We start from the raw sequence: 23,980 nt of genomic DNA on the forward strand, positions 1-23,980 counted from the left end.
GGGAACAAAGAGCGACATGATTGTTGCAGAGCTCGAGGGCTTCCCATTGGTTGCTCCGAAATGGTTGCTGCTGCAGTTGATAAGCACTATGGGGTGCAGGATTGAAAGAAACGAGCAAAGGAACAAATTGCAATAGGATTTGGCATGTGGAACGAGATTGTGCCTGAGTCTCAATCTGTTGGATAGTTAGCTTGGTTAGTTAGGATGTTATATAGTATGTACTGCTGGGGCTGACTTGCTGTGATGTCCACACTTGTCTAGAGCTCTGTTTCTTCAACGCTGTGGTTGCAGCCGACGGATATAAGTTCGATTGAATTCCAGCCAATGCCGTAGTAGTTTTGGAGCATCCGATCATATGCGTCGCATCTCACAGAAGAATGATGTGTGGAAAGTACTGAAGTGAAGGATGCGTTGGTTTCTTGCGACTCATTTTCACCTGTACCATCGTCATCTTCAGAAGCCAAGAGTTCAAGTGGCTTTTGTGCAGATGCTCTTTTTGTCATCAACTCTTGTGGTTCATGACATTCTTTGTGCCCTGGCCTCTCACGTTCGGTGATGGTAATGGCGTCTATGTGTCCACCGACATGGAGGGCCTTCGGCGACACTTGAGCCGTGGGTGAAGCCGAATTCGATCTGTAGCTTTCTAACCCCTGAGAGTTTTGCTCTTCGTGAATATGCCGTTTCATTTCTTTCACAAGATTGTTGATCCTCATGTCGTGTGCGAAAATGCTGCCACTGCAATATTTCCCAAAGAGCGACTTGATGGACATTGCTATTGGAAATGCGTCAGCTTTTGAGAGGCATATATCCATGAGCTCGTTCGAATGACCTACCATTATTCTGCCAAGTCTCTAGATGGAATGTGCAGGGCCAAATATCCTTTGGCTTAAATACATTCACTAGATTGCAAAGCTCGGCATAGGACGAATGTCGTGAATATGGAAATCGGATAACATTTGGGAGATTTGTTTCGCTGCGCCGTTCGACCTTAGTACGGGCGGGAATTGCCATCAGCTGACTATTGATGATAGAAAGCATGGCTCTTTGTAAGTCGGTTGAGTGAGTGTCTTCAGTAGATGAACTCATGTTGAGCTGCAAATCGCGCCCACTGGCCAGTGCGTTTGTCAGAGCACGAGCGCATTCGCCTCGCGCTTCTGCCGTCGTGTTCTTCAGCGCATCTATTCTGCAAGGAATTAGCTCCAAATACCCATTCACTGTATGTCCTGTGGGTACGTACATTTTAAGGAAAATTTCGAGATCGCTTTGGTTGGAAATCCCGAGCTCCATCTCGCGCTCCAAGTCTTCGCCTCCTCCTCCTATTCCAGCTTCTTGGATAACGCCGCCATCAGGAAATGATGCAACAACAGGTTGGATTCGGATGACAGAAGATTGTTTCGCAATCGGACACATGTTGCCGCTCTCACAGCTGTGGAGGCGGACATTGTGATCCGAGGTAAGGCAGCCGGACTGGGGCGTATTTCCACACATGAAGCCGGTCAGGGCAGCAGCGATTGGAGTTAATTGAGCACTCGAGCTAGGTCGCATCTCCGATGATGAAGTGTTCAAGGAATTGTAAATACGGAGTTTGTAATCGTCGACGTGAATCTTTACTGTTGTTAGCAGAGGACAACGTGTTTCTGATGAATAGACTTACAGGAGAATTGAGAGCTTTGGACAGCGCAATCCAGACGTCTTCGTAGCCATACGTCCAAGCTTGAATGTAAAAGACTGTATCTTTTGGATATCTAGTGACCTTGTGTAGTAACTGTGCAATTCCTTCAGCTTTCGTCTGGAACGGAATGTCGTCTACGAAAGACGTGTCGAGATATATGGTGTCTATGGTCTTGATGCCGCATGTATACTCGATGAGAGCTGGGCTTCTTGTGATGGCGTTGACGAACCACGGCTCGCATCTCACGTCCCCAGTATAAAGTATCGCTTTACCCTGACCCTCAATCACTGGAGAATTGTTAGCTAAGGACGGTACTATCCAAGACGAATTCACCACTTACAGAACATGACAGAGCCAGGGCAGTGGTTCGCATCAAACAGCGTCACTTGAATGCAGTTTCCAGGCCGGAGTTCGATTGTGGTTGGAGATTCCAGTGGAAGCGGTTTCTGCTCGAGAATCAGCTGCGAGTGTTCACATCCTTGTGTTGGTAGCAGTCTTACGCACAATAACCTTACTTAGATGCTTGTAAGTCTGCTGCCGCGCCTCCAGAATGCCCCTGGAATAGTTGATGCGACAGGGGTATCGCTCCAGCCGCAGTAAGATCTCCCTGGTCGCTGCAGAGCAGTAGACACTAGCAAGTTAGCAGCCAACCCTAGCATGATGATGTTTTCCATGCAGACCTACAAGGGAGATCGGAGACTTTCCAGCCCGGAAAGATGATCGCTGTGGACATGGCTGAGAAAGCACGCCAGCGGTGGTGATGCATCAACGTGGTGTCTGAAGAAATCGACTATCAACCAGTTAGCACAGAGTATTTTTTGGCACCAGAATGGAGGAGCCGAACTTCTTATGTCTGGAAACTCGGAGACGAGGCCATTGAAGGTCGACATGGCGATTACATGGGAATGGACAGAGTGTTGGACCTGGTGATGGCAAAATGATTTGCATCATTCGTGAATTTTAGTGGAAGCTGATGTTGAGATGCTGGTGCTAAAGGCCGCTGCAAAATGAGCAAACTTTAGGCATCGGCGTCATTCCGCACTGTAGAGTCAGTGCACATTCACACAACCACCAGCCCTGTGCAGCTGAGATGGCCACTAAATGGCTCCTGGGCTTAGGACAGAGTGCACAGTGTCAACCCAACAACTAACACCATAATCCACTTCCCTTCTTGCCTTCCCTTCACCCCATCCAATCTTACAACGTCAATAGCAATCTCCTACAACTTGAACTTGATATCACAGCTATCAACAACATCTCAACTCCAGATCTCCGTCTCTATGAAACTGACACGTCAACCTCAGCGCATTCACGGCGTCTTCATTGCCGTATTCACGCCGTTCAACACACCTCTTGGAAAGGACAGACTACCAGTCATGTCTAGGTTTACGTATTCGGAACAGTACTGGTAATGCAATCGTATTGAGACTTGCTATGGATGGTAAATTAACCTAGAATCAAAGTGCTAACACCAATGCGATACAGACAAACCATCTGCCTGTGGAAAAAACAATTAATGCACCAAACATCCTCACTTAGTCAAAATGGATCCGCCAGAGCTCCCGATCACTTCCGGAGTTAAAGTCACTCCGCGTGTGCATCATCAGGATATTGTCGCTCACCACAATGTCTCCCTTGTCCCAGACATGATAGTAGGCCACTCTTCTGTCGTGAAGGACTGAGTCGATGGCCTCGCAGATCGCCGAACTGTCAGCAGCTTTTAGCCCGTCAATGGTGACGTTTGTGGGCTCGAACTGGGTCTTAGATTGAGGCCACGGCTCGTGATACCTGAGACACGGCTTTCCTGTCGTTGGGTGGGACACGATCATTGGAAGACCTTTGAGCACGGTTGCGTTAAAGGAGGCTGTTGAAACCGTCCAAGTCATCTCCGACAGTGCTCCGAGCCTCAGCCAGTCTGGAAGATACTTGAGGAAAAGTGTAGACGACGCAAAGAGCGTAAATCCCGTATCACGGGGGCTCGAAGTAGCTCCAACAAAGATCTGGAATCTAGAGGAGGAAAAAGTTGTCAGTACAGCTATTACCATCACGCCCCCAGCCACAGACACGGACACTTACCGAGGTGGTGTTGAGACAAGAGTCTCCTCACCGTTCTCATCCACTTGCTTGACGGTTTTGAACAAACCATCATAGTGCCAAGGCATCCACTCGCGAGAGAGCACATTATTAAGACCCGAGCTGTTCGTTCCTTGATCCTTGACTTCCAGGATGAGGCCAAACTTCCAAGCTGTGGGTTTGCCAAACTCTTCTGACTTCTTGGCGAATTGTTCCTTGTTCGGCTTCTTAATGAAACCACGAAGGATTACAGGAGAGTTGATCTCCGATAATAGGCGAACCTTCTTGGCATCCACGTCGTCCATTGTCATGCTATATGGACCCCTTGCAGGCTTGGCGAGGAATCCAGATGGGTACAGCGGCTCAAAGACAACGCCACCCTTCTCGGCGCCCCACGAAAATAGATCTGACTTCTCGCGGTAATAGCTGGGCCGGCCGTTTTCGTAGACGAGTTCGAATGACTCGTCATTCTCGAAATCGGACCGCATGCCGGTAGTCGTGGTGCCGTCTAGTCTATATGCGACCGCGCAATGCCAAGGTGTAGTGTACGTGGTGTCAGTGGGTAATAAGCTGATGGACAGCTTGGTTGCCCCAGTAGATGGATGTATCGACAGTCGGACCGAGTCTTTGTATTTTTGTCGAACTGCGCTTGCAAATGCCTAAATCCTCAAAGTCAGCGGTGATGGACACGGAGGCGGTCTTCAAGTGGGAGAGGCGGTCTTCAGGTGGGAGAGGCGGTCTTCAGGTGGGAGGCTGAGGACTTACATCGCCACGGGCCATCATCTGCTTGGCAATGTATTCGATGCCTCGCTTATACTTGGTCTTGCTGCGCTCATCCCCAATTGGATACACAGTCTCAAGATCCGTCTCCAAGAACTTGATGTATCCTCTATACGTCAAGCAGACATCGTCACTCTGGCTAACGGTCTTCCATTCCCAGTCAGGTCGGCTGAAAGTATTGAGTAGTGCTCGTCGAAAGTTCGATGCGTTTGCGACATATGTCATTTCGTCAAGCTGCTCAGGCAACTGAATTGTTACAAGGTCTCGAAGACGTGAGAACGAAATATGTTTGTACCCCTTTGCTGCGGCTAGAGCTCTCAGTGTTTCGCCGTAGTTCCACACATCTTTGTCTGGGACGCCGAGCAGATCTGAATGCTTCGATTTAGTATCTCTCTGAAAACAATTAAAGAGAAGGCTTCTGATGTAGCATACCATTGTATACCAGGCCATCTGAGATGATGGTGAGGTTTGCCCCTGGAGGGTAGATGTCTTGAATAGCTAGACAAAGGCCGTTGAGATGTGCCAGAGCTAGCTCCTCTGCTCGATCAGGCAGCTTGCCCAACACTTTGGACTGAGAGTTTGGCGACTTGAAGGGAAAGGCGGGCAGGCACATGGGTACGACATCGCCGGCTTTGACATGAGTGTAAATGAGGGCGAGAAACTTCAAGGCTCCCTCATCAGCTTTGGCAGCGGTGTCTACCGACCGTTTCAGATGATACCGGTCTATGATGTGAAGAATCTTGGACGCTGTCTGAAGAGCGGCTGCATCCACGCCAGTGGTGAGAGAAACTGAAGGAACAGTAACAGGAAGAGGAGGGGTGGAAGAGATCGAGTTCAGCTTGACCTGGGTCTCAGGGACCTCAACGGCCAGCGATTCAAGTTCCACAGCAGACGGCATGATGGCTTCACTTGGAGATGGAGAAAGAATAGTTGTGGTGATCCAATTCTTGCCGATTCTCAAAAAATCGGTCGGCGAATCTGGATCCTTTTATCAGATGGAAGCTCTTCATCTGGATATACATAACATAGCCTCTAGAGCTTCATGGCCCACCAACTGCCAGTGATAGCCGTCGATGCTGTGCCACCTTCTCTATACGGTTTGGACCCCCGAGGGGGCGTGCGACAACCTGCCATGCGGTTCACCTAGAACTTGGATACCTCTATGGTTTCATCCAGAGCGTTGACAGGCTTCAAACTTTTTCATTAGATCGCAAATGTGGAATCTTGGTGGAGTCGTTGGCAACCTAGTATCTCGACCCCTGTTGACGAGGGTTGTATGCCGCCGAGGATTGAGTATCACGGCTGTTGGTATGTGATTATAGGTAACAGGACCCCATGGCCATCCTCGAATTTTCGGATCACATTTCATCACTGCTATTCTGTCTTTCCATCTCTCTTCTGATACGGGCTCCCCCAAAAAAGACTACGACAAAATTTCGTCAGAGGTTTACCAATATGGGCACTTTAAACAGCGAAGTCGAGGTCGTTGATGTGGCTATTGTTGGTGGTATGTTTGCAGAATACACAACAGACAGTACCATTGGTCGATATTGAAGTGCTGATGAAAACCTCATGATAGGAGGCCCTACTGGGTTGCTTACCGGTCTGCTTTTACATCGCCTCGGAGTTTCCGTCAGCATATTGGGTAGGAACATTTGCATATGCCTCTCAAAATATTGAATACGGACTGATTTTGGCCACTGGCAGATGCCAAACCTCAAAGTTTGGACCTTGGGCGTGCAGATGCGTTGAACGCGCGAACACAGCAGTACTTGACAGTTGTTGGCATTCTAGATGAACTGCTGCCACAGGGTTTAAAATGCAACAGTAAGTGGGCATTTCGATTCTTCTATTTCACTGAATGGGGACTTTGACTTACTGGCTTCTGCAGCGAGCTCGACATTCGGCGAAGGAGACTTCATTTCTCGCCAGAACCAGTGGTGGGTGAGCCTTGAGAACACTCTTCATAAGAATTTCCTCATGATTGGCCAACCTGTTGTGGAGAAGATCCTGAGCACCCATTTGGACGGTCTCGTCCATTATGGTGAACAGGTAGAATCCCTCATCGAAAGCAATGAGTTTGTCGAGATAGTGACGAAGAATGGACGGACAATCCGATCCAAATATGCCCTGGGATCAGATGGAGCCAGGTCAACAGTACGATCAGCCATTGGGGCGACCTTTACTGGAAGCAAACCGGAAATGCTCTGGGCGGTGCTGGATACCTTCATCGATACAGACTTCCCCACATGCCCAGAAATTATCACTTTCCAGTTGAACGGGCAGTCCAGAGTGTCCTGGATCCCGAGAGAGAGAGGGCTGTGTCGATTCTACGTGCTTCTTGAAGGAGAAGTGACGCAAGAGCGTGCTGAGGAGTCCATCAAGAAACACTTGGCCCCATATCGGACCGACTTTGTCAAGACTGAGTGGTATAGCACGTTTGATGGTAAGTGGACTTTTGACAATGTTTACCTGAACTTTTGTTTGCCGACTTTCCCCTTGTCCGTTTGCCTTATCTTGTTTTACAACTCCCTTATTCCGTGTCAGGTAGGCATGCCGCTTGGTCTAGGGAGCCGGCATGGACCTTGCTACTAGCCCGGCAACTACTCCTTAGTGGCAAAAGCATAAAGAGATAAAACGTCGGCGAAGCTAACAATTGGCTTTAGTCAAGGAAAGGATCGCATCTTCGTTCATCTCCAAGGATGGTGCGGGCCGTGTCTTCTTGGCTGGTGATGCAGCCCACGTCCATTCGGTCAACGGGGGTCAAGGGCTGAACACAGGCATTGCCGATGCGTTCAGTCTTGCTTGGCGTCTGGCCCTTGTCCTCAAAAGCCCCCGTCTGCAGGAGGGCGCTGCAGGCAAGATTCTCCGTAGCTATGACATCGAGCGCAGGCAAACTGCACAGGGTGTCATTGACGTCGCGGCGGCATTGGTTCGGGACACTGTCCATACCGCCAAGCAGTATGTTGGTACCATTGAACGCAACGCGGGGTATATCACAGGTCAGTGGATTTTCCCGTCAAGTAATTTCAAGGAGTTTACACCACCTCCCTGATGCAGCTTGGACACCCCCCTGTCACTGTGGTTGGGTGTGATGTGTTGAGCAAGAGCAAGACGCGCAACGGTTGGCTAACATGAAGACCAATAGGAATGGGCGTTGCATACGACGGCATGGGATCACCAACTGTGGAAGAATCTGAGCACGGAATCTGGAAGGCCGGCAAGAGATGCCCTGATGTTGTTTTGTCCACGCCAGACAGTGATGTCGATATTCGGCTGTACTCCCAGGTTACCTATGGCAAGTATCTGATCTTGGCCATTGGTAACCATCCAGAACAGGCTCTTGCTCACGAGGATGTTGCCGTACTGTTCAGCATCATCCCCTCATCGGCGACCGCCGAGAGCGTAGTCACGTCAAAAGCAAGAACTTTTACTGCTGACTGGACCGAAGCGGGCGAATCCTACGCCGTGGTGGTTCGTCCTGATATGTATATTGGATACGTGGGAGCGGACATCGAGAGCTGCCAGCGATACCTGGATAGGCTCTTCATCCGATGATGGCGCAAGGATTAGGTCGATCAACAAGCTGATCGCAGGTATAATCAAGGATAGTTACAAGAATTAAGTTGCCGTTCCAGAAGAAGACGAAGAAGGACCACCTGCCCACCGAAGCAAGGGCCTGCCCACCTACATGATCCGTTTCATGTGCTTTGACATACATACAGCTATGTGGTTCGTGGAATGCTACTTCATCGAGCACCCCTGCTAGCTGGCTTGGCTGGGCCCTATGGATCCAAACCTTGACAGACGGCTATCCCATTGATCGACCGGTATTGCATCCCACCGGCGGGGAAATTTTGCTCCAGTTGCTTGAACTTCGTTGCAATGTTGTTTTGATGCTTACCCAACGCAGCAGCCGGGCACGATCGGCCCTAACCGTTTTATTATTAGCAGTCAATGGAGCAGTTCATCGCCCTTTCTCACGACGCAACGCTAGCATGAATCAGGAGCAGCGTCATCCCAGCTGGTGGTCTGAATCGGGAAGTTGAGCTTCATGTTGTGCATTTGTTTCATAGAAAATGTTATGGTTAAATCCCGTCATCCCGGATGCTTAACGGCTCGTGCCTTTTTCGGCATACGGAGCCGATGATTGATAACACATAGGAGAGCGCGCGCTTACAAGTTGTTGGGAGTGGGATATACTATTCGTGTGTTTGTCTATACGAGTACGTTGGAAAAGAGTTCGCCGTAGTGTTAGTGTGTAAGGGGGGTGCGACTACTAACGGCTAACTTCCTGTTGGAAATGTCAAGAGGCAAACAGAAATGTGACAAAGCAAGGATCATATACAAGGTGGTGCCTGGAGCGACTCATGTTATCCCACTTCATTAATCATCATCATAATCGAGGTTTTCAATTGCGGATTCCAAGGCAACACGCTGCTTTTGGAAATGTCCTTGTGTTTCGAGGACGTTTCCTTCAAACGGTTGCCCCGGTTGGAATGCAGAAGATGCTCGATTTAGCAGCTCGTGACCGGCTCTTGATTTTCCAGAGTTGCACATAGCATGTCAGTCAGTTACAGTATGGATCATCCATGGATGCTTGGCTGGTTTGGGCAGGACAGGACCTGGTCCGGAGCGGAGTGCAGAATCGGACTTTTTAGCGCTGTGCAAGGATAGGAGATAGATGTGGATGGGCATGTGGGATGCGATTAGGTGGGAATACGACTGTAGAGATTTTTCTCGTTTTTCATTTCGGTGAGTCTGCATGATTACAAAAGACGTTGAATGATTTACGGCATGTGAAAGCTAGATGACTCGCCGAGACGAACTATTTTCCATCAAGGGATCGATGGTGTTAGTTCTGATTCAGCAACGGCTTCTTCGATGACTTTCATTCCTTGTCACGGCGAGTTTCGATAATACGGGTTATGAGTAAGCCGATATTTGAAAATGCCGATATACTGTAAGTGTTGAATGCCGACTGTGCATCGGAGCACCCCCAGCACCTCGAACAGTCACATAACAAATCAAGCTAAAATAAAAAGAGAAATCAAGATGGCGTACAAAAAAACGCCATCACATGCAATCCTTGCTCTATCTGTCTATCTCCCAAGGAAGGTCTATAAGCCGGGCGAATACACGTACTACTCGTATGGGCAAACCACATGAATCCCTACAGATGCAGTGATTTTCTTCGCTTACCTCGCTCATCGTGTCGCAAATTAATTTTCCGTTCAACTTGCCTGCTAGGGCTTTGCGGCCTCCCCGGCCTCGGACAGGATTAGACAGATCCTATATTGGACGAGGGTAATGTCAGTGCGTGGCATTGATATCAGGCAAGGCTAAAAATAGAGAAGATGTTCCTCACCATGAAGTCACCCAGTCGGGCTTGCCATTGAGAGACTTGCACATGGCTCGGGAGCTCACGTTTGAGGGACTGACATCGGCGCAGAGCCAGCCATCGTCTCCGAAGCGTGTAGCCTTTTCTCGCAACAGCTTCACGGCTAGCTTCTTCGCCAGGCCTTGCCGTCTATAAGGCTCCTAGGTTGTTTGTTCAGTATAAGTGCATGCTATGCTCATCATGACGAATATTCTCCGGGGTTCAAGATGCCTGTCATTTTTAGGAACTTACTTCCACATGCACACTGATTAGGGATCCATCAGTTCCCAGCAGTGCCCACGCGATTGGTGTCTTATCTTGTCGTTTAATCATCAGATTCGGCAGGTTAACAAGCGTCTGACTGCGGTCATGCCGATTAGTTTCCGAGATGAATGCGGCCTTAGTAACCAATAGCACAGCACTGATCTGACCAAAGAAGGTTTCGGGAATGGGATTTTTCTAATACACGTACGCGGTACGGGGGATGTCAGTCCGGGACACAACTAGCTGGCAATCATCCAGATTGGCGCTATCCCAATACATGCCAGGAGGGAGATTTTCGTCCAGGAGAGGCAGCTCTTCTCTCCTCATGAGCCACTTATCATACATGCCTGATGGCCGAGGCTCGACACGGCCTTCGAATTTCTCCAGGATGGAACGAATGTCCGAGTGCAGGGACCCTATCAGGATGCGATCCGGGTTTGTGAAGAGCAATTCTTGCTTGTATTCGTTGCGCAACCGGATGACTTCTTTCACCAATTCCACCAATTGCGGCTCATATAAGTGTCTGTTACTGGCGTCGTCTCTGTTGCGCGGGTGTTCTAGGGTTGAGTAGATGTACATTTGAGTTTCCGGCTTAGAAAAGTCTAAATAGGCCGCGGTGTATGCCTTGGACTGATATTGATCAAATTGTTCTTCTGAAGACAATTCGGTATCGGAGACAAAGACAATGCGCGCATGAGGAGAGGTTCCATGGTTGAACCTTGTAGACTGTAACCGCCTCAGCAAAGGCAGAGAATAGGGCAGATCGGGAGTCAGCAGTTCTACCAGCTTTGCTGGCACTGAAGTGAATGTAACTGCGTGACTGGCCATTTTGAGTCTAGGAACCTCGTCTATCGTGTTGAGATCGAAGCAGAGTCAGGACCGCAACTGAATGGGATAATATAATTGCACGGCGAATGACTCGAATCGGCCACATTTTCGGAATAGCAACTTGTCAATGGCGGTCACGTGCATTTGTGGGATAGCGATTTCGCGATCAATGGCATGAAATGAGTCATTGACTCAGATAAACTGACATCTTTCTGTTCTTTGCTTTCTTGTTGTTTTTTGACGTTTTATCAACTCATGGATGCATCGACCAGGTTTTGATAATTACTCTTGTCTCTTTAGGAAGGTTCACGGTTCACTGGTCTGTGCACCTTGAGCCAACTGAATCATGTCTCATGTGGATAAGACGCCGAAGCCTCGGCTTGATTGATTACTCATGGCATCGGGAATTGAGCAAGGGCGATATCGCCTGAGAGTTTCTAGGTTAGCTAGCAAATGAGATACTTGCGTTGAAGAATGCATCTATCTAACTTTGTTTCGTAAACGATTCATAGCATTACATTGTTCAGGGTCGGGAATTCAGAAACATGCTTTCGAACGTAAAAAGAACAACTAGCTTCTGTATAGCAGCATTCATAAGTTTTGCAACACTCTTTAGCAGTAAGGAAGCAAAATTATCTCTTTCTATAATTATAGAAATATCCTTGTTAAATTCACGTAATTCCTCTACGCCTGAGTTTATAGCATCAATCCTTGAAATTAAACTTAATACCTGTCTGAAGGTCTTGGAGGAGGTGGCTTACATAGCTGAAAATCAACGCTGGCCGTGGTTATTAAGCTTCAACAGCCACTAGTGATACAAGCAGCCCTTGAGAATATGTGAACGTCACGTACTCAACTAAGACGCCGCTTGAGACTCAGAGACACATGGGGCGCATATGCTTCCTTCACATTGGATGAGCTGGTTAGAAAGGGCAAAGAAAAGAGGAGATCTGGCCGATGCAAGACACGACGTCATATCGCTTGACATGGCTTTTCGCACAGGAATGTTATTCAGCCCTTTCCCCGAATATTTCCAATCGTCTTCACATTTTTTTGGGATCTAGATTCACCTCTTGTAGTTAAAAAGTTGGCTGAAAAGTCTTGGCAGAGCATCTTAATGATCACATGTCTTATGAGGCTGCTTGCGGTTCGTAGTCCACCAAGTATAACTTAAGAGATTCTCAGTCCACTCATGCAGGTACAACAAATTAGCTTTCCAACATATTCAAAACTAAATTTATGTATGACGTAGTTGAACAAATATAAGTAACATTATAATCCTCTCAAAGATTCTTCAAGCTGCACATTATTTTATATCCAAACAAAATATTTAATTATAAATCATGACTGGATTCTCGTTCAAGACTCATGGGAATGCGGCAGTTCTTCCCGCTGATAGCACCCTGACTATCTCACATCCTGAATGGGGTGCCCATATAAGGTCCAGGGTCACCGCAGATACCCAAGGCTGGGTACAAGTTCCCATGGGATTTCAAATCCCAACCGATGGAAAGAGACTCGAACTCAAGTCAGTCGAGGTTACCTACGCCACAGGCTGGAAAACTATATTTGATGGTATTCAGGTCTATATGGGACAAAAGAAAATCCTGAACAAGGTTGATTTCGGTTATTCGACTGATAAAGAAACTACCGTCAAGTTTGACATCCCTGGATCTTGGCCAATCAATCAAGGAATTTCAGTTTCGTTACTTATTACGATACCTAGCGGGACAGATGAACATGGACGCTGGGCGACAATTTCATCAGTTGGGGCCTACTTCGCACATGCTTAGTGTATAGTTTACTGGACAATGTTGTTATGTAGCTGCAATAATAAGCAGAGGGACTGCTATATTCCCATCTGATTGCATTGTTTGATCGTGTGATAGCAACTGGCTATCTAAGTCATCCAAAGGAGTGTGGTGATGTGAACTCAACCTCAACCTTGGAAGCTTTCTTTATACTGAAGTCTTGGAAACGTAATATCGCAATTAGCCTCTTTTTTATATGTGCATGTTATTCTTTGCCTATAGGGACTAGATAACTATCAAGGGTGTTAAATAGCCATTTCCCTCAAAACATTGTCCAATGCTACCACAACCTAGAACCATTCGAGGTTGCCTTTGTGAGATAGGAATTTGCCGCTGATACTCTCATCGAGACCCTTGATAACAGAAAGCATGGATTCCACCGATTCCTTTGGTGAAATCATTCCTTTAACATTCGGATCATATTTCCTCAGAGTAGAAAGAATCGCCTCAAATGCTCCAGGGGCGGTTACCATATCCTTTGCTGCAAATGTTTTATTTAGTAGCTTTTCTGGCATTTTGTCTCTCAGAAACCGAATTCACGTACCTGCGTCGGTTTCAACCCAGCCCGGCGAGATGGATAGAGCCCGGATACCCTCCGATTTTAGCTCAGCCGCATACTTGGTCATGACTATTGACCCTGCAGCCTTGCTTACTGAGTAACCCATTGCAGTAGGTATCTCGCTGACTCGGGTCAATTCGAGATCTGCGCTAGGGGAAGAAATGTAGACAATCTTCTTCTCCGTTCCCTGCTTGATCAAAGGGAGAAAGGCGTTGACGGTGTGGATGAGATGCAATGCGTTCACCTTGAGCTATCCAGCCGCCGCTTTTAGTTTCATTTCCACCATCCATATACCAAGTCCAGTGCGACTTACCGGTTCGAAGAAATGGTTTTCTAGTTCTTCTTCTCTTCCAGCACTGGATTGGAGTAAGCGCGCTGTCATTCCTTTTTATATTGGACATTAATTCGAGCGCGTTACTTACAATGCACTTGGACTAAGCTCTGCTGAGTCCCCATGGAAAAATGCATTGTAAACTAGAACATCTAGCTTGCCGCCACCGATGTTGCCAATTTCTCCTGCAGTCTCCTTCAACTTTTCAGGATTGCCTATATTCGTCTCAAGTACATGTATGTTCTTTCGAGATGCAGCCAGCTCGTTTAGCGGCCCAGCAGTCTTTTGACTCCTGATCAAAGCAAAGACTTCATTCTGCGTGTCAGATGACTGATTGTTTCGGTAAGTATAAGAGGATGTCAAAGCTTTCGTGATTGACGTCTGGCACATACTAGCTGATTCACGTATTCAAACTGGTATGGTATAAGTCAGAGATGCCAATATCATGTGTAGATCACAATATGCTTACACCTATTCCCCGTGTTGCTCCTACGATAGCCCAGGACAGCATTTTGACTGAGTCTGATGCTAGAAGATGACAAAAAAGTTTGAGGACGTGATCCCAGATAATGCTGCACAGTTATAGTGCTTCTTCAGGCCCTGATACTGGCATGATGGCGTGGAGTGCAGAAGAGAAATATTTATATCTAGAGGAATCGTATCTTAGATACCATGTACGCGAGATTGTTCGCTGTAACATACTCCCTCCACAAGATCGGATTTATATGCGGACTTTGTCTGACGCAATAGGGGGAGATTTGCATTCGAGGTAGTCTTCGGAATAACGATTGAGGATGTGAGCGTAGTTGAGGGTAGTTGAGCGTATTGATCGTATTTTGTCGTATTTGATCGTATTACTTCTCAATTCTGCTTTTTGGCGGACGAAGAAATAAGTGAGTTTAGATGAAGTAAGCTGAACCAAGGACCACTGTGTATAGAATAATGATCAAATCATTGGTGTCTTAGAGGAAGGCTTGTCCACCACCAACAGAGGCTGGACCCCATCATACTCGGCATTGGCTGTTGCAACTACTTGGCTAAATCTATATTTGATACTGGTATATGGACTCATAATCACACCTAGTTGTTTAATCACCGGTGAATATGGCTGGGTGCGGCGTTTTACTGTTTGGTGATGGACGCCGAGGCAACGATGATAACGCGGAATTAGACATTAGGTCTATATCTCAAAGAAGAATTTCTGGCTGACACGGAGTCTTGAGGCGGGCCGATTCCGCCTGCGACGGAATTACACTCGAAAAGGATTTACATAGAGGTTCTATCTGCGAAAATAGAACTGTAGATCTTAGTACAGTCAGGATGATTAATGTTTAGTCACCCATCTTGTAAGCTACAAGTGCATCTTAACTGGATATATTCACGACAAGGCGATTGATACCATCTGGATAGCTCTTGTATATGACTTGGTTTAAACCTAGCCCCAATATTGACTAGCCTACACATGCTGAGGTGATGAACATTTACGGAAAATTATATGATGGCAAAGCTGTATGTACTGCAATTTTTGCGTGTAGCCTGACGTCCTTCAAGTGACAGATACTTGATACGCTGTTAGAGGCTGATTGACAAGTTGGTTCGAACTCTAGACAATTGCCAAGATGCGCCTCCTGAAACGGAGATACGGAGTTGGCGGAATTAGGAATTATAGGGCAACGCGATGGTCCCAATCAATGGTTGCTTAGAGAATGATTACCGCGAATATGCTTCCACAATGCGGTGCCGTTGTGAGCGTTGGTCCAATTCTGTCCCTTGGATCGAAGGATATGCGAGATGCACTTTCAGGTTAGGATAATTCGTGAAGCTGCCTCATGTACAATGCGCTTTTGTTCTACACTCCCACAGCATCTATCGATGTCCGAAATGCAGCACTCGAGGTGATAAAATGCGCTCTTAAAAGCACCATCCACGATATGAAATAGGAAACGAGTCCGGGGCTGAGAGATAGTTTGAGTACCAATGCGAGGATTCAGAGCCAAAAGTACCCTCGCCATCAAATGAGCCAGGTTTATGACCATACCGGTGCCAAGACAGGTGAGCACGAGCACGAGCACGACATTCATTGCCTTCAATTCAGTGCCTGACCAGTTCGTAGTCCATTTCTGGCGAGAACAGCCCATCGTTGTCTTCATGCAATCGCTCATTTTGGAGGCCCTCTCCGTTATATAATGTCAATTCTCTTGGAGACATCAATCGTATTCAGTGGACCGCCGAGATCCGGCTTTGCTCCACACTCGTTGGCAGTTGGTTGTGTAAGATGGTTCAAGAATTTCCGAAGGATTTCTAGCCATCTTAAGCCACACGAGTGGGGATTTTGGCGATCCTCGCTGCCGCCCGTGTCTCGATAGTGGCTACTTCACGATTAAACGAGAAATAGAATGAGTTGTGAGGTGACTTCTTGTATGAATGGACCCAAATAGTCATGCTGACACATGTTGAACCAAGACCCTATTTTGGAACAATGGCAACTTGTTCCGAGCTGAGTTCTGAAGAGTTGCCAGAACATGTCTATATAATGAGAGAAGATTCAGCAATGTTGAGTATTTGCAAAACAACCGTCTTGGGTTTCTACGACTCATCTCTTATTGCATTGAGCATTTGAGCTATTGGTTGACATTGAACATCGACAACGGCACGATATCCTAACTTGAGAAGCTTATTCTTCACGTTGGGGCCTATCTTGAAGCAATGGCTGCAGGCAAGATTCTGGTCACGGGCGCAGGAGGGCACCTCGGTGGTATAACGCTTGATCTGCTCCTCGAAAAACTGCCAGCTTCGCAGCTTGCCGCCATTTCGCGAGACCCTACTAATAAGCTCAAGCGCTTTGCCGACAAGGGAGTTGCGACATATAAGGCTGACTATAATGACTATGATGCGCTTCTCGCCGCGTTCCAGGGCATTGAAAAGGTCATGATGATTGGTGCGCATGCTTTCACTGATCGCATCCGACAGCACTATAATGTAGTCACCGCTGCAAGGCAAGCCGGCGTCAGGCACATCGTTTACACCTCGGTGCAGCGCCAGGAGGGGGCTGGCATCGCGATGTGGGATGTCACAGAGAGTGATACGTTTACTGAGCAGGCAATCAAAGCCAGTGGAATGGACTACACTATCATGATGCAGCCGCCCTTTCTGGAGACCTTTTTTCTTTATATCGGCGCCAACGCCCTCGAAGAAGGAATCAACGTTCCCTTTGGCAAAAGCAAGTTTGCGCCCGTGACGCGCGACGACCTCGCGGCGGCCAATGTCACCGTGCTGACGGTGGAGGGACATGCGAATAAGACGTATAAGCTGAGTGGCAACGAGGCGTTTTCTTTTGCGAAGATTGCCGAAATCCTGGGCCAAGCCAAGGGCCAGAAAGTGTCTTCCAAGAACATTAGCGAGGAAGAGTATCTCAAGTGGAAAGGGTTCGAGGGCCAACCTGAGCAATTGCCACAATTCCGACTGGCTTGGGTTCGGGCGATGAATGCTGGCAATTTCGAGGAGATAACGGGCGACTTGGAGAGATTGATTGGTCGCAAGCCAACAGAGTTCCGCGATTACGTGAGATCGAATTATCCTCCTACAAAGGGACTCTTTTGACGACTAAAGTTGGAAGGATTCTCAGTTTGCAGATGACCCTTTGGAGAGTCAGTTGAGTTGGGGCGTCAGCAAAGATAGCAAATTACTTATCACAACTCATTCTTTTCTTATTCAACACAGAATAATACAACTCATTACAGAACTGTATGGGTGGTTTACAAGCCACAGTTGGGCAACTCTAATCCAGGCTATCGCAAGCCATGAGAACGCCATGCCTGCGGGGAGCTCTGTTCAGCTTACACGTCCGCGGACTTGCTCGTGTCACTCTTTACAATGGCTTTGATGTAAGCCAATAGAATAAATAGCATAACTTAGTTGTATGTAATCAACAAATAAATACTTCTATATAAACCGAGGGGCTTTGTACGCGTACGATGTATACGGTCGAGATTCTTTACTCATATTGAAGCCAAATAGAGATATTCTTCAACGCATTTCGACTCCTCGCTAAGATGTCTTCAAAAATTGTCCTCATTTTGGGCTATGGACAGCGAATTGGTGCTGCCGTAGCTCGTGCTTTTGCCAGCCGCGGCTACAAAGTGGCGGTTGTCTGCCGCTCAGATAAAGTAGCGGATACTCCCGATGACTATCTCTCAATTAAAGCCGATTTATCGAACGCGTACAATGTTGAGGATGTGTTTACTCAAGTTAGAAGCAAGCTAGGGATTCCAAGCGTCGTTGTGTATAACGGTAAGGAAGTCTTTCACTCATCAACCCAAAGGATTTAAGCTGAAGTATCTTGTGGCTAGCCTTTGTACTTTCCATTCAAGGATTTGATCAGCCCTTGTCAAGTGTAATAACAGATGCGCACGTTAACACCTTTTCTGCTTATGCTGCCGCCCAACAGGCAGTCAAGGGTTTTGCGGAATTACCTTCGGATGCATCAAAAACGTTTATTTATACCAGCAATAAGCTACATATCATGACTTTGGAGCCTCTAATTTCGATGGGCATGGGAAAATCAGCAAGTGCTCATATGATTCATTATCTGTCTGAAGTTTACAATAGCTCTGGCTACAAGTATGTGCGTGCGTTCCCGGCAAGATGTGATGATGCTGACAATGATGTGCACAATGCAGGTTCTATCACACAGATGAGCGGGAGTCAAATGGAGAGCCAGCATATGATAAGCTAGATGCTGAGGCTCATGCAGACTTCTATATTGAATTGGCCGAAAAAAAGGATCAAGGGCCCTGGAACGCAACTTTCGTGAAAGGAAAAGGGTATGTAAAGTTTGATGAGAAACCAATCCATGGCGGCCGTTTTCCCGGCGCATGATTGTGTGAGGGCGGGCTTTTTTCTTTGCTATGGACTTGCGACTTGCAGCAATACTCTTCTTTGTTATTCGAGAGAGCTAGCACGGTGCTGCCTGATATTAGAGCAGTAATACCCTTGGAGGAAATTTAAGACTTCTTCATCCGCATCTCCGAACAATGTATTGTCATATCATCAGAAGTATCCAGTTAATCCATCTTAACACCAAGTTTACCCACACTTCGGAGACCCCAAAGGCTTACCAAGACCGATGCAAAACCCAGCCCACAGTTATATATCCAACCAGCCTTGTAACCCCGTAACACGGCTTCATTCATATTGTGAATTTGTGAAGATGCGGTAACTTGCTGCGCAATCACTGCAGTTGTTGCAATTCCCACACTCTTTCCGATCTGAGAAAGCATCTGGAAGACGGCACCCGCCAAAGCTTGTGTCTTTGTGGGAAACGCGGACGTTACCACGAGATTGGCAATGGTATAAATGAGATCCGCTCCTAAGGGATTCATAGCCATTGCTTGAAATACTGCCCGCCAGTAATTTGGGCCATCTACACCACACAGTGTGGCTAACAGTAGCGGAGCGATGCCGCTTACAAGGCAGCCAGCCGGAACGGCAAACGAAGGCCTCAGATACGGGAGCAAGATGCCAATAGCAACATTCATCAATGCGCCGCAAATTGGTGCCGGTAAGAAATAGAGCGACGAGGTCAAAGGCGAAAAGCCGCGTACTTCCTGCAAATACAATGCCGTAAACTGCTCGCTGGCATTGAGAGATCCCCAGATTAAGAAGACAGTTACGCAGACGGTAGTGAAGGGCAAGTTCTTCCAAATGTCATTAGGGATCAAAGCTGGTCGCCCGCGTTGTTTCTGGTGATTCATCCACGCTGCAAAGGCAGGCATAAGTGCAACCCCAGCGCAGAGCATGACCAAGTTTGCCGGCTCACGTATTCTCTCGCTCGCATCAGACCCTGACAGAACAGCCAGCTCATACGACAGGAGTGCGAGTGCCATGCTAATAAGAGTACAGCCAATCCAATCAATGTCTCGTGCAAGATGATGGAGAGTCTCCCGACCCAGAGCAACACCATCTATACCTGCTGGCAATGCCCACACAGCCACCAGCAGCACGGCAACATTGAGAATCGCTGTGATGTAGAATCCCCAACGCCAGCCAATCGTACCGCTGAAGACGCCACCCAATACCAGTCCTAGTCCAAAACCCACCGCTTGGCCGCTGCCCATAGCAGCGAATGCGGCGCTGCGGCTTCGAGGGCTACTCGCAGCGGGAAAAGCGCGAGCTGCGATTCCAACAGCGCTGGGTAAACAGAAAGATGCTGCTACTCCCGCAATAGCTCGAAGAGCAATCAATTGCGAAGGACTATTTGACAATCCGGCACCTAATGCGCTTGCAGATTGCAAAAGGGCGCCGACTAGGCAAACGCGTCGACATCCGACGACATCAGCGGCACTGGCACAGAGAAGAAGCGTGCAACCGCATGCTAGAGCAAAGGCCGAGGCCGGCCAAAGCTGAAGCTCTGGAGGAAAGTTCAGGTCTGCTGCAATTACCGGAATGCAAACCGTCAATAACCCAGCCAAGAGATTGCTGATGCCACTAATGCATGTGATGCAGAAGATGATGGCAACTGTTCGGCTCTTTGAGACAAGGATTTGGGGCTCGGCGTGTTCAATTGGCTGAGAGAGCTCGCTGAATATAGTCGCAGTAGGGTTTGGAGCTGTGTTCAGCTCGATAGCTGAAGTCACTGGTGAGGGCGACATGATTGCTGTAGTTTGTGTGAAGACTCAACAAAGGGTCTTCGGTGTCTTTGCCTGGCTTATTCGTGTAGGCCTGAGGACATAATTACGGCGACTCCTGGCTATGCCATTTATATTTCGAGAGCGAGTCTTTGTTGAACGCTCATTCTGGCAATTGATAGAATACGTGGTCAGTTGAGTCGACGCGTGGTCAGGACAGATTGACGATCCACGCTTACCTTCGTATAAGGACGAGAGACTCAAGCATGTGATTGAGCTGCGCTAGTCTCGTCCTCTTTATTACAAATACACTTCCTGTTTTTACTTAGAAGTTGAGTCATTATGTAAGTTATAAGCTTTGGGATAGGATAGATGGCAAACTTCGGGGTGTGTAAGTAGGCTAAATGCATTCCGACATCGGATTCAAGATTGGCCGCATCATCTATGGCGATGTAATGACGGATTGTATCCCATTGAAAACATTAATCAACAATTCTCATCTAGCAATCAATTACAATCGTTAATCGTTCGAGAGGCCCAACCGTTTGTTGCTGGGGTGGTTCTGATACGGAGAGCGAAGTGAAACGCTCACAATGCCACCAAAGAATCATTACACGGAAAATATTTAGGACCCACAATAAGCTAGCTCAGAGTGCTCAATGACCAAAGCACCCCCCCAAGCATAAATCCCAATACTGGCGATTAAGTCAGTATGATTGGCAAGATGCTGACACGGGTAAGCAACCGGCCGGAACCTGGTGCCGAAATGTAGCCTGCTCGCTGAAACTAATCAAGTTACGAATTGGCAATTGGTAAGCCCGTGGCTCCAGGTGTTGTTCAAGTTAGTTGGGAATGTGGACATTTCCTATTATGAACTGGTTGTCTCCAGCTAGAATCGCTGCTAACCGTCGAAATTGCATAACTGTAATGGAACTCCGAAATTAACTAGAGTGTGTGACACTGGTAACAGCACAGAAGCAATGGCATTTGGTAAGGCAGATGACTCCTCTGGAAAGCAGAAAGGGTCAATGATGATGCAGTTGGCAAATGAGCATTATCCCTTCTCGTCCTAGAATGTGGGGGAATGCTGGGCGAGCGTTTACTAGTCTCCGCCTAGCTCATAGATGTAGTCGATTCTTACAGCTGCTTAGCCATCTTCCAAGTCATCTGGGCGAAGCATTGCTTGTGATTCCACACGTATCATTGAGTTGGACTTTCAAAAATGCAATGATCTGGTCTTAAAAATACATACAGTGCATCATCATGGCCATATTCTATGCTGACTATATATTGACGACGTACCGCTTCTCATGCAGTGTTATCTTAACAAGAAACCCCCCTCATATACTTGATCTCTTTAGAATATCCAGTTACACGTACAATCCACGACCATGACCAGTTTTCAGCCTTCTCATATTCTAGTTCTTGGCCCGACCGGTAATGTCGGTAAAGCGATTATGGATGCCATTGTGAATGCCAACCCAGCATTCCCCAGGGTCTCCATTCTTACTTCAAAGGAGACGGCTGCAAATAAGTCCGATCTAATCGATGGCTGGAAATCGTATGGTGTGTCTGTCGTGCTGGGAGATGTCACGAATCCCCAGGACATTAAAACGGCATACAGCGGAGTGGATACAGTTATCAGCTGTCTTGGAAGAGGAGCGCTCGAGGCACAGAAGGAGCTTATCCGACTGGCTGAAGAGTCCCCAACTGTACGCTGGTTTTTCCCTTCAGAGTTTGGTACAGATCCGGAACATAATGAACGGAGCGCACAAGAGAAGCCGCATCAAACAAAGCTAGCAATTCGGAAGTTTATCCGCGAAAACACGAAGCAGCTAAATGTGACCTACTTGATCGTGGGGCCGTATTTTGACATGTGGGTAGACCAGCGAAAGTGGAGCGACGGACTTGGAGGAGTTGATGTGGTGGCAAGAGAGGCAATCTTGACTGGAGATGGAGACACCAAGATTGGCTTCACAACTTTGAAAGAGTGAGTGACACCTAGCTTCTATAGAAGACAATGTGCGGAATAAGGGCTAATACATGTTTCATCAGTGCGGGAACAGCAGTGGTCGCAGCGTTACGCCATCCAGAAGAGTCTCACAATGCAGTTTTGAGAGTGGCATCCTTTGTCAAGACTTCAAACGAGGTATTGAGTGAGTATGAGAAGCAGCTTGGGGTCAAATTTAGTGCAAAGTACATCTCTCTGGCCGATCACGAGGCCACAGAAGGGAGCATGTGGGAAAAGGGAAGTCCATGGGCGGTGGTGGCAGCCTTGCGTCGTATCTGGGCAACCGGTGGTGCCATGTATGACCACTTTTCAAACGAAGATATTGGTTTGGGTAACGGTGGAATGGAGAGTCTTGAAGAGGCAGTTCGAAAACATATCAACAGTTATAAGTAATGGTGGGATGCGAATATCAGGTTATATATTATGAGCCCACACGAGAGACTCTTGGAGGTACTGGGTGGAATTGACGTGTTATTTGTTATCCAATAACCCTATGGCAATACTTATTTGTCTTTCTATTGATATGAACCTTAATGTATGCGTAATTCTTGGGACTGTCTGTGGCACGCACTTGCTCAGCGACGCCACACTGGGCATATGCAACTTCCAAGTTACATGTGAACTTCCATCCCGTCACGAGACGGAGGTATGCATGTCTTCATCTTCATAATATCTATCACTCGTGAGATTCCCGAAAAATGGCAGACATAGTGCCTTCTGACGCACTGGATTATGAGGCTTATCGCTTATCATCAATTACGCTCCAAACCGACGGTGAAACCCCCGTCGCTACCAAAGGCATCTGCAACCTGAAGCGAAAGACAGAAGAAGGTGAAGTTGAAGACGACACTGATACACAGATATCCAAGAAGCAGCGCGCTCTCCATCACCATGACGCGTCATCTCCGGGCCTCTCTCCATGTCTTATTGCCTTGATTCGTCCACCCGAGCCATCGTCCATAAATGGCATTCTTCGACAACACTGCCGAAAGAGCCTCTACGTGAAGCCGTTGTATTAGAAACTACAGCACTTAGAGCTGTTGGGCTGTCAATTTCATGCTAAGATCGACAAAGAGCAGATTGCCCGTCATGCTGAAAACGCCGGAGGCTTCCAAGGACAGTCCCAAGGAGAGATCGGGAGAGACCAAGTCCCAAGGAATACCACAGAATTACCTCCTGACATCATTATTCGACGTGCTGTAAAGGAATTTTCCAGGTTTACATTCCCTTTAATCCTATCCAACGTCATGCGAGACATTCTCAGAAAATGTGGCATGACCCGTGACAAGCAGCAAGTATCCCCTCAACATGACCTGGCGGCGATGAATAATTGCTGACCAAGGCAAATCACAATTCAGCTCTGGCCTCGATTTTTACTTCAACGGCCGTCATGTTACCAATCTCTATACCTATGGTATTTTCTCGCGCACTTCATACGAAGCCGACGGGCCCAGTCTTGCGTTTCTCAGTCTTCGCGACGTCAGCCAACAACGCGACATGTCGATTAGGTTCCCTTGGCATGTCGAGAGAAGCTCACCAGAGTATAGAATTGCAGAGAAGAAAAGGAACAGCGTGCGGCCTGTCAACAGGTCGAAGATCCATATATTGCGGCTGTTTTAATAGCCTTGGCTCAGAAGCAGCAGCG

At 47.6% G+C, this 23,980-nt stretch overlaps 10 protein-coding genes across 10 annotated transcripts; 5 read left to right on the forward strand and 5 right to left on the reverse strand.

The window, feature by feature from the left end:
• Positions 1-257: 257 nt before the first annotated feature.
• Positions 258-2,562, reverse strand: T069G_09064 (beta-lactamase superfamily domain-containing protein; the record flags this gene model as incomplete). Its single annotated transcript, XM_056176274.1, has 10 exons — positions 258-492; positions 649-772; positions 834-1,183; positions 1,238-1,605; positions 1,655-1,843; positions 1,919-1,959; positions 2,013-2,118; positions 2,177-2,303; positions 2,357-2,462; positions 2,517-2,562. 10 exons carry the CDS (start codon positions 2,560-2,562, stop codon positions 258-260), a joined length of 1,692 nt encoding a protein of 563 aa, XP_056024752.1.
• A 645-nt stretch (positions 2,563-3,207) lies between these two features.
• On the reverse strand, positions 3,208-5,423 carry T069G_09065 (pyoverdine/dityrosine biosynthesis protein domain-containing protein; the record flags this gene model as incomplete). The annotated part of the gene is made up of 4 exons (XM_056176275.1): positions 3,208-3,679; positions 3,749-4,404; positions 4,511-4,893; positions 4,958-5,423. 4 exons carry the CDS (start codon positions 5,421-5,423, stop codon positions 3,208-3,210), a joined length of 1,977 nt encoding a protein of 658 aa, XP_056024753.1.
• A 557-nt stretch (positions 5,424-5,980) lies between these two features.
• On the forward strand, positions 5,981-8,083 carry T069G_09066 (FAD binding domain-containing protein; the record flags this gene model as incomplete). Its single annotated transcript, XM_056176276.1, has 6 exons — positions 5,981-6,032; positions 6,105-6,170; positions 6,233-6,352; positions 6,417-6,971; positions 7,192-7,527; positions 7,674-8,083. 6 exons carry the CDS (start codon positions 5,981-5,983, stop codon positions 8,081-8,083), a joined length of 1,539 nt encoding a protein of 512 aa, XP_056024754.1.
• A 1,688-nt stretch (positions 8,084-9,771) lies between these two features.
• On the reverse strand, positions 9,772-10,997 carry T069G_09067 (FR47-like protein domain-containing protein; the record flags this gene model as incomplete). Its single annotated transcript, XM_056176277.1, has 4 exons — positions 9,772-9,817; positions 9,894-10,066; positions 10,158-10,266; positions 10,378-10,997. The coding sequence occupies 4 exons, from the start codon at positions 10,995-10,997 to the stop codon at positions 9,772-9,774; spliced, it is 948 nt and encodes a 315-aa protein (XP_056024755.1).
• Positions 10,998-12,340: 1,343 nt separating this feature from the next.
• On the forward strand, positions 12,341-12,790 carry T069G_09068 (uncharacterized protein; the record flags this gene model as incomplete). Its single annotated transcript, XM_056176278.1, has 1 exon — positions 12,341-12,790. The coding sequence occupies one exon, from the start codon at positions 12,341-12,343 to the stop codon at positions 12,788-12,790; it is 450 nt and encodes a 149-aa protein (XP_056024756.1).
• A 308-nt stretch (positions 12,791-13,098) lies between these two features.
• On the reverse strand, positions 13,099-14,209 carry T069G_09069 (short chain dehydrogenase domain-containing protein; the record flags this gene model as incomplete). The annotated part of the gene is made up of 6 exons (XM_056176279.1): positions 13,099-13,289; positions 13,353-13,617; positions 13,681-13,723; positions 13,790-14,028; positions 14,091-14,111; positions 14,168-14,209. The coding sequence occupies 6 exons, from the start codon at positions 14,207-14,209 to the stop codon at positions 13,099-13,101; spliced, it is 801 nt and encodes a 266-aa protein (XP_056024757.1).
• Positions 14,210-16,404: 2,195 nt separating this feature from the next.
• T069G_09070 (nmrA-like family domain-containing protein) lies at positions 16,405-17,298 on the forward strand (the record flags this gene model as incomplete). The annotated part of the gene is made up of 1 exon (XM_056176280.1): positions 16,405-17,298. One exon carries the CDS (start codon positions 16,405-16,407, stop codon positions 17,296-17,298), a length of 894 nt encoding a protein of 297 aa, XP_056024758.1.
• A 452-nt stretch (positions 17,299-17,750) lies between these two features.
• T069G_09071 (short chain dehydrogenase domain-containing protein) lies at positions 17,751-18,576 on the forward strand (the record flags this gene model as incomplete). Its single annotated transcript, XM_056176281.1, has 3 exons — positions 17,751-17,988; positions 18,048-18,318; positions 18,378-18,576. The coding sequence occupies 3 exons, from the start codon at positions 17,751-17,753 to the stop codon at positions 18,574-18,576; spliced, it is 708 nt and encodes a 235-aa protein (XP_056024759.1).
• A 185-nt stretch (positions 18,577-18,761) lies between these two features.
• T069G_09072 (major facilitator superfamily domain-containing protein) lies at positions 18,762-20,348 on the reverse strand (the record flags this gene model as incomplete). Its single annotated transcript, XM_056176282.1, has 1 exon — positions 18,762-20,348. The coding sequence occupies one exon, from the start codon at positions 20,346-20,348 to the stop codon at positions 18,762-18,764; it is 1,587 nt and encodes a 528-aa protein (XP_056024760.1).
• A 1,367-nt stretch (positions 20,349-21,715) lies between these two features.
• T069G_09073 (nmrA-like family domain-containing protein) lies at positions 21,716-22,728 on the forward strand (the record flags this gene model as incomplete). Its single annotated transcript, XM_056176283.1, has 2 exons — positions 21,716-22,314; positions 22,380-22,728. 2 exons carry the CDS (start codon positions 21,716-21,718, stop codon positions 22,726-22,728), a joined length of 948 nt encoding a protein of 315 aa, XP_056024761.1.
• Between the last annotated feature and the right edge of the window lie 1,252 nt (positions 22,729-23,980).

Source organism: Trichoderma breve, chromosome 6 (assembly GCF_028502605.1).
Source record: "Trichoderma breve strain T069 chromosome 6, whole genome shotgun sequence".
Lineage (NCBI taxonomy): Eukaryota > Fungi > Ascomycota > Sordariomycetes > Hypocreales > Hypocreaceae > Trichoderma > Trichoderma breve.